The 13963-nt window shown below is 44.2% G+C and overlaps 1 protein-coding gene across 2 annotated transcripts in view; it reads right to left on the reverse strand.

Annotated features, from left to right (window-relative positions):
* RAE1 (ribonucleic acid export 1) overlaps positions 1-13963 on the reverse strand; it is a 340130-nt gene that overhangs the window by 190460 nt on the left and 135707 nt on the right. For both annotated transcript variants that reach the window (XM_069651101.1, XM_069651100.1), the window contains exons 6-7: positions 8052-8138; positions 7865-7936 (exon numbers count right to left, since the gene is read on the reverse strand). In XM_069651101.1, coding sequence (XP_069507202.1) covers positions 7865-7936; positions 8052-8138 — 159 coding nt within the window. The remainder of the gene's footprint in view (positions 1-7864; positions 7937-8051; positions 8139-13963) is intronic.

Raw genomic sequence — 13963 nt, forward strand, 5'->3', positions numbered from 1 at the left:
AAACACATAGTAAAGTCACTTAAAGGAAGGAAAATGGTTAGTTAGTGCAAAATGAAATTAGTTCAAGGTTCAAGAGATGGTTTCTTTGCCTAGCAGGTCTTTGAAGTACAAAAACAAAACCCTAGCTAAAGGCAGTCCAGCGAGGGCTTGAAGTCTTCACAAACGGAATACGAAGACTTCCATTGGATTCCGCCCGGTGTCTAGAGTTATTGAAGCAGCAGGTTAACAACTAATAAAGGAGACTAAAAACTGACTTGAGAAGGGGATACAAGCAGCGGCTTGTGTCAAAGGTGAGAGGGGGTTGCCCTTGGTACCTCTACGTGCACTCCAAAGCTATCGAGCGACTTCTTGGAATCAGGTAAGCAATACCTTTTTCCCCACAGTACCCAAGCTTAGAAGAAAATGTTTGTGATGGATGCTCCGGACCCAACCTTCGGATTCCTTGTTCTGACGAAAGCCAGGACAATGGACAGTGTCTCTCAGCAGCTGTCTCAAGGGAGGGCCTGTGGCACAACTTTTAGCAACTTCTTGGTTCGCTCTGCGGTTTTGGCACCTTTTCTGCAGCACCATCAAAGGATTTGGATCGTCCAGTCAATCTTCTTCGCTTCCTGCAGCCCCACACTCTGGAGAGGGGTTCTAGGCGAGTTTGATCTGATCTCTGGAGGGTCCTTACAGGTTCAGCAAAGATTTGGACGGATTCGGCCTTTCCACGATGAAGCACTGGAAATGGGCGGCAGGTCTCCTGGTATTCAGGTTACGCAGCTCTAGAAGCTCCTAGGACCTTGGGAGATGGCTTGTTTCAAAGTTCACCTTGGAACTGGTTGTTCCCACCAGTCAAACGGAACGAGTCGTCCTCTTTGGAGCTCCGCTGTCGTATAGAAAATGGGGTCAGGACAACAGTGGTCGCTTCACATGGTTGCAAAGGGGCTGCAGGCATCTCTGGTCGTCTTCAGTTACTTCCGTTTCCTGTGGTCGACTTGCTTTTCACTCCAGAAGCCTCACCTTTTATACAGTTCAAGCACACTCCTCTGCAATCTCTCTCAGCATTATACAGAAAGGGGTGTTTGGCTGAACAATCAGGACAGCCAGACCCCCTGTGGGAGCTCGACCTATTCAGACACTCTGGCAGACAAAGGACAGGAGAGTGGAAAACTCCTCCCACACTTCCTGCCTACACAGCCACTCAGGAGCCTAGGCGGTGATACCTACTGGTTCCCACCAAAGGCAAAACACACATACAGACCTCCCCCTCCCAGAATTGTAGAAGGGCTAACAAAGAACAACCATGCTAGTAATGGTGAAAAAAGAAGGGAGGACCCAAGTTGATACTTGTGTGCCCCTATTGTGCACTACCGAGACTTTGGACATAGCCTGCTGTGCAAAAAAAAAAAAAAAACAATAGTTGGTAGGTCACGTCCACTGCCACCAGCCATAACTAGGCCATTGTCTACGCGACTCAAAAAGTCACTGGACTAGAGAGAAGGGGGATACTAGGTATCCCTTTGGCACTCCACTGAAGTTGGGGTGTGCCAATCTCTCAGACTATAGTGTTTTGGGAGACATGCTGTATCCTTAGGAACTGTAGTTACTTGAGGGTATAGAAAAATAATCTTAAAAAGGAGGACCCAAGTGTCTCCAGCAACACTGCCCCCATAAGGAGCCGGGTGCTGCATTAGTAAAAACACAGAAGCCTTTAAGAGCTATGGAGCAGACAAGACTCCATAGTACAGGTAAAATACAAAGACTAGAGTTCCAAAAGACAGCCCACAAGAATGAATGAGAGGAGAAAGGCTCCAGGCATTCAGGATTGAAAGAAAATGTCCATAAGTCTGGCAAAAAGTGCTGGGTCTCACTAGGAGAGGGGATGAAGCACAAACATGATCAATCCCCCTAACAACCAGCACAGGTTATTTAAGACCCCTGCACCCGGCAAGATATAAACAGAGTCAAGAAAGAAGTGCTCAGGGTGCCATAACGAAACCCAGAGACTGAACAACATTTTGGTCGGCGAAGGAGGCCATTTTGCACTAAGAGAGAGGTAAGAGCTGAGGAAAAGCACGTGTGGGTATGGCCAGCCTAGCAACCTAATTCTTGTACAGTTTCGAGCCCAATCACTTCTGATGCAGTGAACCCCAATATTGAAGGAGACGAGACTTAAACTGCACTAAAAAAAGATTCATTTGGTCCCGAGTCCTCCGTTGATCCCCTTGGTTTGACCCTAAATAGGAATGCATTAACCCAGGGAGAATTATAAACGTGGTTTTGATCCCACAGCAGCTTCTGTCATGACGTACTTCTGGGTGATCACTGCCAAGCTCAAGGCATAAACTGTCTAATTAGGTCATATGAATAAGACTTTGGGAACAATGGCATACTAGTTGGCACATCGATTTTATAAGTCTCTTAATGGGGGTGTGGTGCTAATGGCCCTTTAATAAGAGTCTTGGTTCATCAGTATCCCAAACCATCAGGCCTGCTGAGGTTCTCGCCGATTATCACTTTTATTATACTTTTCTCTAGTTAGGAAAAAAGTCACTATGGAATCTACCAATCTAGGGACAAGCACAATGATGTACTCCATGAGGCTAGTGTTAACATTACTGCATCAAGCCAGTTCTAGAATGGTACGAGTGAAACTGGTTAAGAAGCTGAGTGCAGAGGCACAGGAAGCGGCATCACTGTCAGAGACTTTCTGTAGCCCTTGAAGTTTAATGAATGATTTGGAGGGATAGTAATCACTATAGTGTTACTGTTTTATTATACTTGTGACAAAGCATGAAAGGATAACATGACCTTAGATGAATCCCTAAGTGCAAGGGGCCACCAATACAGGTAAGCAAACTCAGATTGTCAGTAAGACCACCCCACAGGTAAGAAGAGGGTGCCTGAGTCAGTCTCCTGTGCCTGACCTACCACAACAGGATTTGTACCAAGAGGAGCAACCATTTTGAGAAGCCTGAGAACCTAAGAGCCCTGATCCTCTTCTCAGGTGGCCAAGGAAAGGCCATCGCTCTTGGATCCCGACCATGCAGATGGAGAAGCGAGAGAGGATCACCTGAGTGGAGGGTCTTTGGGAACTGGGAGTGGAGTACTCTTAGGAGAGATATGGTATCCCCCTTATCCTATTGAGCCTAAAAAAAAACTCCCAACCTTTATAGGTTATTGTAAAGCTGTTCCCCACACATAACATTGAACAGTAATGAGACGAAGAAAAGGCAACTAAGAGTAATGAACACCACTCACTTTCACCACTTTGGTAGTGGGACGGGGAAGATAACTGCAGGGAGCTGCAAGAGTCAGGTATGTCGCTGTATTTATTGTCAGGCAAGTCTCATTGGAGACCCACACCTGCAGCCTGCTAAAGGGCTGCATGTGTATAAAGAGAGACTGGTAGAGCAGAGAGCAAGAGAGAGACCAGGGTGGAAGAAACCAGCAGGGGACCATGCTCCTAAGGAGGCAGCCGTGGTCGGACCAGGTGAGGATCCAGAACGCCAGCAACCTGCCCAGAAGACTTACACAGCCTGTAGCCAGTGGCCCGTTGTCAGTCTGGGAGCCTCTGTGACGTGTGCTCAGCAGCAGAGTTGCAAGAGAGCACAAAGTAAAGAGGGCCTGTACGCATCCGGAATGCAGCATTCCGGTCGCCATCGTGTAAAGAGACACGCAGCGGACAAAAAGGTGAGTTTCCCCGATCTCCGCAGTGTAGGAGGAGAGGGAACTACCGAAAGGAGAAGCCACAAGCCGGAGTGTCGGGGAGGACACGTGTACACCGGAGTGCTCCTACAAGCATACATTGAATACCGAATGAATGGAACTTTACGATTAGGTGAAAATAATGCTTACTGCATACCGAATTAAATGAAACTTCAAAAATCAAGCAAAACCGATACTTATTGAAGTGAATGGAACATTAAAAACAGCAAAACTAATGCATATTGAATATTGCACTGAATGGAACTTTACAAATAAGCGACATGAGTGCTTACCAAACACTGAATTGACAAACCCTGAAGTGTTGTATGGAATAAACAAAGTAAAGCAAATCAATATTCCCAATGTCCATGGGAAAAAGAATTACAGAAAAATGGGCACAAGTGCGAAAGAGCCTTGAGAAGGTGGGTGTGAGTATCATCTGTGAATGAATGCAGTGACACAAGGCCAAAGACTGGAAAGGATTTGTGACAACTGATAAGAGTCAAGCCAAGAGTCAGAGATCCTGGTGGCGTGACCTGTGATGGGTGGACCATTTGGTTTGACAACTGCACTTAGACCACTGAGCCCTACTGTGAGAAACCTGAAAGTAGCTCCCTAGCTAGTCCCCGGGGATCTGTCATCCAGGTGGCCAGGACACAGCCATCGCTAGTGGATCCAGGTCCTGGGGTAGACCAGTGAGGGAGGATCACCTGGATGGGGGGTCCTCAGGGAGTGGGAGCGGGACACCGACGGGTTAGATGCGGCAAACCCCCCCACCCCAACACCTTTTCCCCATCCGCTACCATAGGATATTCAAAACCACTACCCCCCTACCTTTCCTGACACAAACACTTTCACGCCACACAATAGACAACAGACTAACACCAGAGCCGTTTACCTGACACGTCCCAATACGAGCATCAGGCAAAGACAGGCAATTGATCAGAATTACACCGAACGGCCCTTTCCCTTCCCCACACGGATAAAAGGTGTAGCAAGAGAGCACAGTGAGCACGGCAGACAGCACGACAAGACAGGTAACAGCGCGGCAGTTAAAGGAGAAAGGTGGTGGGAGGCGAGAGGATGGCGAGGAGAGAGGCGACCTTGCCCTTTTTCGTCTCAGGCCCACAGAATCTTTGTGGAGGAGAACTTAAAGCCGCAAACAATAGTACAAAAGTCTTGCGGCAGATGTGAATGGTACACGGGGCAAGCCTATGACGATAATCCGGAGCAGAGAAGGCTCCCGCGCCCGTGGTACCGGCCTTGACTCGAAGAAGAAAAGCCAAGCGGTTCATCACAGCCGGTGAGTCGAGGAGAGCGCCGATAGGAATCAGTCTGATGACTGAGAAGTGCAAAGTGGCAAGTTTGAACCAAGTGTAAAGCACTGTAAACACTGTTAATGGGAGACCAGTTTCAGAAGAGAACCGGCACCACGTGGGTGCTTACTCAAGAGACTCTGGTCAATCTCTGTTGAAATAGAACTACAGATACCAGAAGGGCGTAGGAAGGATGCCAAGTTAAATCAAAGTGGTCATACATGAGGGTCAAGCAAAATCCCTGTAAAATCGAAAGACTTTGATCTACAAGTTGGCTGAAAGCAAAGGAAGCAAATCCTGCATTGTGAATGAAAGTAAGGGTCGTGAACCCTGTAAACATTTGAAACCATCTGAAGGTAGTGAAACGGCTAGAGTGAACCCAGAGGAGGGATGCCAGAGAAGAGGGGCGAAGTCTAAAGGCCCCAGAAACAGTGTGTTGGCAAATGTGAACCAGGGCAAGGGAAGGCCAAGCAAACTGTTTAAAAGACATTAAGATTTGTGGAAACATAAAATGCTAAAAGCCATAGTGAACCCGACAAGGGAGGCTGAAAGATATGAGAGGTGTCAGCGCCCAGAAGAGGGTGACCCAGGGGTGAACAATCCTCACCCAAAACAAAACCAGGAACATTTTATTTATCGAAGGAACTTTTTGTTTCGTTATTGTGAACCTATCAAGTCCTCAAAGGCAAGACACTCAAGTGAAACAAGACTTAGCCAATCGACGGCCCTGAGAGCGGCAAGTTGAACCATCTTGCGCAGAAGAAAGCCGAGAGAATACTGTGCTCCAAAACCCCACCTTACCCCGTACTTAAAACATGGGGAATGGAGACCTACTGCATCCTGACTTATTATTTGAGAACACATCTTTAATTTCTTGAAAACTGTCCCACGCCCCTTTTTGGACAAGTTGTGGGGTTTGGCAATAGTTTTCTTAGTATAGGCACCTTTTTCTCTGACACGACACCACTAGGACTGACTTATTTTTAATTTGATGGTCAGCGCTTGCTCCCATTTTACATTTAGGTTTAAATTAGGCATTTTCTCAACCTACATACCAAATTCATTGTTCAATAAACACCCTTGAACTGTGATCATTTGTGTCCGTCTTACTTGTTGCCAACATGAGTGCCTCACGCTACCTATTGGAAATTTAAAGACATTGTGATCATGAAGAGAAAGTCTGGGGGAAGGGAACCCTGAGACTTGAGGAGCTGCATTGTTTGCTCTTGAGAACAAAGCCTCAAGTCCTTTATGATTTCTATGAACTGTGTTGCTTGGAACGTGGGGAAGGGAACCCAGAGAATTGGTTTGGAATTACATCACCTTGAACTGAAGAAAGGTAATCTTGAGGTTTCTTTTTGTGGAACTTTCTGATACTTGGGGAAGGGGAGCTGAAGGAAAGCGGTTAGCTGGAAGATGCTCAGAACTTTGAGTTGAACACTATTTTTTATTTTCACATCCCTACACATTGGTTAGCTTTGATTGTGAGGGCAAGTATAGATTTTGGGCACAGACAGACTTAAGTTGAACTAATAGACAGACTTTTCTTAGTTTCGTTCAGGTAGGGAAATTCCACCTTAGCATAGGGCAACTTAGGCCTTCTACCATCCTGACATTTAATTTTATAAAGTATCTTATTTTGAACTTTAAGTCTGTTGTCTGTGTCTTGCTTCATGATGCCTTCCCAAAATATGGCAGTCAAACAGCATTGTGGTAATAAGAATGCTGCATGGTAAAGAACAGGAAAAAGGCTGAAACGTGGTCCATTGCCAGCGGCCTGTCTTATGCACATCACAGAAGTAACAGTTGTTACAATGGAAAAAGAAAAAGGGACACAAAAGGTCTCATCATTGTGGCTTGTGTTCAATGTGAGTGAGGTTAACAACCCAAAAGCAGCCAGCATTCCTATTCCACAAACAATACACGTTGGGCTCCATTAAAATCAATTGAGGGAAAGTTGCAAAAAGTGAACATTTCCAAAACATCTACAACCTCAATTAGAGTCCTGTGGTCTTGAATGCAAAGGGAAAACTGACCACGTTGGCATGTATAGCTTTGCAGGGAGGTTGAACAGTTTATCTGCATTCACAAGTGGTATGCCACAGAGTCTATACACAATGCAGAGCACTTCATTGTGCTGTGGGTGTTGAACTTGACGCTGGAGTAGGGGTCTGAGGGTGCCTTTGCAAATGTTTCCAAAGGTTTGGAATGAGCTTATTGAAGCGGGAGGGCAACTTCTAAATTGCCCCCTTTTCTGGGCTAGCTGAAATACCCATATAGTTTCTATTTGGCTTTTGCAATCTGTTCTTTTTAAAGTTTTGGTATTTTATAGTACTTTTATTGTGAACATTGCTTAGATCTCTTGAAGGGTTTTTAACACTTTAAATAATGCATTAGATTTTCAAAGAGCCGACTTTGCAACCTTGCAGCCTCCAGCTATCACTGCCAAATGAGAAAGTCACATTGTGAATCAGAATGTGAAAACGGTTTACAAGTGATGGACAAATGTGGTATTTGGGTATTTACTTAGACACCTTTTCAAATCTATGCTTGTATTTATGTAGGTTTCGGTGATTATACAGTGCTCAAATTGCCCAATGGCTGTTAAAGAGTGTGCCTTGTATTAACACATTAAATCACCAGTGGCAGTGATTGACACACCCATTGAATTCCCCATGCCAAACACCTCTGCAGGGCACCAACCTTATGAAATACTGCCCGACATGTGAAGCTACTGCTGCCACTGTGTTATGTTACAATGTAAAGGATACTGGATAAGTGAAAAGTTGTAGAAAAATGACTCCTTAACTCACTTTGCAAATATGCTTTTCCAAAATCTGAACATAAGCTAAACTTACCACATCTGCACAGTAACATCTTTCAGGAAGTGGCAGAGTCAGCATAGGGTTTGGAGACCGTGTATCCCAAAACTAAAATAGAAACAATGCAATAACCTGAATATGCTATTTGTAATGACTAAGGAAAATGTAAAAGTTGTCAGTTTTACAACAAAAATAAAACATCATTTTACTCTTTACACTATACCTTTAATGTTTTGTCCCAGCTTCCCGTCATTATACAGGAGTAATTTGGGGCTTTTATCCAATGGACAGTCTTGATAGGAGATTCATGCTAAAACAGAAAATATACAGATAGGTTTCCATAATGGGTTTCAACAGTACCAGTGCTCTGCTATAGTCACATGTAGTTGTTAAAAATAACTTTTTACAAAACAGTAAGGCTGTAAAACTGATGAGATTGTTTTCTTTGAACCTACAGCAGCAGTCTGTTACGACATTTCAAGGGAAATGAAAAGGTGCAATGCATTGCAGTTGGATCCTTGAAACCAGTGAGTTTCAAGCAGTTCGTAACCAAAACAAAATGTACAATCACAGCAACTTACAGGATGCTCCGCAATGACAATAGTTCATACTGGTTGTCTATGTTCCTTTTTAGAGAGACCAAGGCTAGGGGATGTAAAAAATTATTATGATCTGCATGATGTAAATGAGATCTATGAAGTCGTCCAACATCCTGAAATGGGACTGCCCACTATGGGAAATATCTGAGAGCTGCAGTATGGCCTACAAGATACTCTCACGAAAACACGGACAGGCAGAGATAGAACGGGAGCATAGAGTATAGATCGAAAGGGGGCAGAACCCTCAAGTTTCCTCATTCCATGCTTGAGTTTGTCACCCAGTCCTGTCTTTATTCTTTGCGTTTTTGAACTTTTAGTTCTGCTTTACCGATTCAAAATTCAGGACTCCAAGAACTAGACATTCAAAGAAAAGAACAGGCCTGGATAACTTATTCACAAATGGCATGGTAAAACGAGAGGTCGAAGGGAGTGCACACTGCGAAAATATGCTAAAGGGAACAATATTGGGCCTCATGACAAGTTTGCCGGTCTGAAAACAAGTGTGCCAGGAAGCTCACTGGCACCCTTGTTTCCGGACCAGCAAACTACGTGTTTGCCTGCTGGAGCCGCTGTGCCCAACAGGTCTGACCCTGCCAGACGCAGCGGCCACGGTAGGCAAACCCTTTCATGGAAGCACCAGCACCAGAGGACTCTATTGGAATAGAGACTTACATTTTACCGGCACTTGACTTCCTAGGCCGCCGGAGTTGTAATCTGCCAATGGTTTCAGTAATATATTACAGGTCCAGTAGCGACCCACCAGTAGCACCGGCAGGGTTACTGCCGGACCCGTAATGAAACCCAATGTTATGGAACGAGACAAATGAAGCAAACAAACTGTATGGCGGACTGATCGAGATTATTTTTTTAAATTTGTAAGAGGAAAAGCGAATGAAAGGAAGAACCATCAGAACCAAAATAAAATGGTGCAATGGAAGGTCACTGAAGTCTGAATAGATGTAAAGTTAAAGGAGAAAGCTGAGAACAGCCATTGGAATGTTGGGTAAAACTGGATAATAAAAAGGCACTGTTCAGTAGCAGAAAAAGTCAAGAAGGTAACGGGGTGAAAGGGATAGAGAAGCAGGAGAGGTGAATTTTAAGATCTGAAGAATGTTTGGGGGATTACGGAAAACGTTAGAGCAGAATTGCAATTTTGGGGCTCTAGCACCCTGTAGTGATACACAAAATTGCAACTTTGCCAATCAGGGCTTTAGATGACAGCATTAGCAGCTGAAAGCCAATAGTGTATTCAAAGTATGTGCAAAAAAATGCTGACAGTAGTCTGTTGTAGCTCTTCCATTATGCAGTAGTGAGCTACAAGGAATATGCAGGCCTAGTATAAGTGATAGGTCACATTATGCATTGTTGATAGACAGGCAGGGCGAAGGCCCCAGCTCTGTAAGCTAATGGACATTTTTGGAGTGTTTGGAACATTATGGCACCTATATAGCGCTTAGATAGCCAGTCTTAAGCGCTATGAACACTAAGCTATGAGTGCATGCCTTTTAGAGCTTGCAGATGGGGTTAATACATCCCTGCTTCCCTTAGAATATTCGGCCTCACTAACTGTAGCCCTGCATGGCCCCAAGCTAATCTCCTTTTCTCTGGGAAGGCACTTATGAGACATTCCTGAGCTTTCGCGCAGAATGTGAGCCAGGGAGGGGCTCAGAAGAAGGAGCAGTGGAAATTAACAGAGTTGGGTTTTTTCCATGAGCCAGCCTATATTTTGCACAGGGAAAGTTCTGGAACTGTGCGTCATGGACGGGCAGCACGAGATTATAAAATATGCATGCTCACATGACTCGGGTGGGAGATCGTCATGTGGACTTGGTTCGAGCCAGATCAAGTGCCCGGAATTGGAGCTCTGACGGCATCCTGCAGCGCTGTCCTCTGAGCGGGGCTTGTTACAGCTAGCTTATGAGGGCCAGGGTCTCCCAGTGCTGATTGAAGGGGCGTAAGACTGTGTTTCTCTATGTTTCTCTATGTTTATCTAAGTTCTATGTTTCTCTATATTTTGCATTTCTCTAAGTTTTGTGCTTTGTAATCTTCTCTAATTTGAATCCCAAATGTATATGAAATTCACTGTTTAGAATAAATACTAAAACTTATTGAAGGTGTCATTTGTCACTAGCATGAGATCACTGCTCAGCACAATAGAACCTGTATTTTGGGCTGAATTGGGTAATTATTGCTCCCGAGGGCTGGTCCCGAGGACGATTTGGCCCATATCAAGACATTTGGTGGCAGCTTGGGGATTTGTGAAGAGCAGTGCCTTGCTGTGAAATGACAAATTGTGTGAGAGAACACAGTGCAGAGTGAGGAGCAGGCTGTCGCATTTCCTTGGGGGTCTCACTGCAGCTCTGAGACTTCAAAAGACAGCAGCGTTGTGTCGGCTTGCCGTGGCCGATAGCTTGTGTGGTTTAGACTCCCTTCAGTAAATCAGTCGTGACTGACTTATTGCTTGGGAATGGAGCCAGGGAGTACAAGGCAATAAACAAGCGGGAAATGGCTTTGTTTAAAGCGCTCCGATGAATGGTCAAGAAAGATGTATGTTCAATTAGGAAAGAATTTTATCATGCGGTTTCCCCAGTTTAAAGTTGTAATTTGAAATGCAAAGTGAGACGGAGTTCTCAACTCTATTCTGTCATGAGGGCAGGGAAAAATAGTTGCGAGGATTTGACATGCAAATTGTGAATAGTAATCTAACCATTGACTCAGCCCCAGTGTGCTAGCGAGTGGGGGGCTGTAATTTTCGGAGGCGAAGGTTCGCTTTTTTAATGTATGCTTTTGAAGTGTTGACATTCCTGAAGATAACGTGGGGAATGAGCCGTGCGTAGGTGAAAGAGTAACATCTGTGCTGAGAGCCTAAAGGGTTTGTTTTTCTTTTGGCAACTGTAAATTCCATGTGCTGGTGGCGAATTCTGTTTAAAGGAAACACACTAAAATGGTTATATTGCATTTTAAGCTGTGCCATGCTTATAATGGGTGAGAGACTCACTTAAAAAAGAAAGTGAGTGATGTTATTTGGATTTTCGATTTTTGTGTATTGATTTGAAATTGCAGAATCAGTTTGCAATGGTTTGGGGGGAAAAACAATTTATATTTTTCTAAATTGCCTCTAAATTGCCCCAGGAGTATTTTTGACTGTTCCTGCGCTATGCCATGGATTTGTACTGTTGCCTTATAAGTGATGCATGTTTGGAAATAGTGACCTGTTGACTGTGATACATGGTGAAAAATGTTGTTGACACAATAACAGCCCACAAGCAATATAGAGTGTGGGTTGCTCTTGCAGAAGGAAACCGTGCAGGGAGCTGCACTAAACATGGCATTTTTTTAAATGCACTGAAATAAGTGGTTATATTCTGGCAATGGTACAACAGAATGAAAAATCTGTGTGTGATAAGATAGCACAAAGATTTAGTGGGTTGCGGGTTCTTTTGAAAGATCGCACATTGCATTGGAGTGAGCTCGTGAAGCCAAACTACAAGGTTACGAGGAAGAAGAGAAAAAAAAAACGTATGCTTTTAAATGGGACATTAATCAGTTCAAAACAGGCTAAAAGACGCTTTGACATTTTGCAAAATTACATGGAGTAGAATCTGATGACAAGAAAAAGTGCCTCTTTTGAAAATAAGAGTCTTGCTGTGTGTGCAGAGCTTGTGCCTTGAAGCTGTCTTGGGCGAGGTGCGCGGAAAAAAAAAACTGTTGGAGGAAGGCAGACAAAAGCAGAATACTGCACTCCTGTTTAATGAAATGGTGCTTCAGATATGAGAGCTTATCTGAGTTGCTGGAACAGTGCAGGAAAGAGTTAATCTGGATGAACTGTCTGAAACGAGTGCCTTCCATTGAAGCCGCCACAGTGTAAGAGTTATAGGCAAAGAGATAAGCTTGCTGCGCGAAAGATAAACAATGACATTCCTGCATTCCATCCCCTGTGAGAAACACGTCAGTGTGAGCAAAAAACTGAGGAGAGGGGGTGCAAAGACAGAAATGCTGATCAGAAGTAAAGAATTTGCCCAGTAACACTGGAAGGAAAACAAAGGCTGCATGCAGGATGGCAGATGGGCACATCACATCTGAACATTTGGGGAACCTGTGCATCTGTGAATGGGCTAAGAAAAGACAGCTGCCCATTTCAAGAGACTCCGTGCAAACTGCATTCCCATGCACCATGTGATGTGAACTGAAGTAAAGCGCTGTGCACTGGAGAAGAAACCTCTAGGCGCTTTGAGAAGAGAAAATACACAGCTGGCAAAATGCAAGCTACATTGCCAGGGCTGGAGTAACTGACAAAGACATTATGGCATTCCAGATGGAAGCAAAACTGACATAAAGCGCTTAGCCGTTTTGCAAGAGACAACATGCAGAGCGGGGCTTTGGAGTACAACATGAACACTGCACATTAGCCATGATCCAGAAGCCTCGCGGCTTAGTGCAAGAATGAATGATTTGTTGAAGCAACAAAAGAAACTGACTTAGACTATCGCGCTCAAAGGGGTGGGCCAAGAAATCAGCAAACACCCTTTGAGAAAATGATAAGTGAAAAAAACCAGAGGCTTGAAAGACACTAGCTGTATGGAGAAAAATAAACAAAGCTGCTTGTGCAACTGCAGGCGATATTGGACTGAAAGACTTTACCTTTAAAAAATGGAGTGATGCCAGCAGGGCAAACTAAATCAAGATCATGAGACACTGGAAGCAAGTTGGCGCCTGGCATTTGTGATCGCTTTGGTGAAAAAGAAAAGCATTGTGCGACCTGGGTACTTATTATATGGCTTTTGTAAAAGCACAGATCAGTCTGAAGTACCATTGACCAACTATGATCGCATTGCACAAATGAGTTTGTGATTAGGCAGTTACACCCCGTATGGTTGAGTGTAAATAAGCCACCAGAAACATGCAGAAGGGTGATAAATAATTGCAGTAGCAATGATAAAGTGTGTAGTTACCTGATGAGACTTCTGAAGATGGGGGTGGTGTTCAGGGAAGGGGTGGATAACGCTGATATTGAAGTTTTGATGACATCCTAATGTGAAGAATAACGACATTGTACTTTTGATGACATCCTAACATTTCTGTTTGTATTTTGCCTAGGCAAAAAAGCAAGACATTAACAGAAGTAGATGTGTGCAATTTGTGGGTGACACTGATCAGTCAAGCAAACTGTGCTCGGAGAAAGCGAGTCAACTTTAAACGTGTCCTGCACCGCACTCAATGCTGCTAACATGCATGACGTATGAGGACATTTGTTCTGCAACCTGCGAAAGGTGTCCAACAGAGTAATAACTTTTGCTGAACTGGCACGGTGCAGACTTGGCTAGTTATCAAATATTTGATGCTACACATTCAAATGATTCAGTTGCTGGAAATAACTTAATTGACATGTCTTGCCTTTCTTGTTTAAAGGACTGTGGACAATGAGTTGTGGACTGTAACATCATGCACCACAAACAGCTGTGAGACACAGCACTTGAATGCTAACACATTGAGAAAATGGTTTTTAAATGCACTTTTTGAGATGAATCTGAAAAAA

Source organism: Ambystoma mexicanum, chromosome 3p (genome assembly GCF_040938575.1).
Source record: "Ambystoma mexicanum isolate Mex_15411 chromosome 3p, UKY_AmexF1_1, whole genome shotgun sequence".
Lineage (NCBI taxonomy): Eukaryota > Metazoa > Chordata > Amphibia > Caudata > Ambystomatidae > Ambystoma > Ambystoma mexicanum.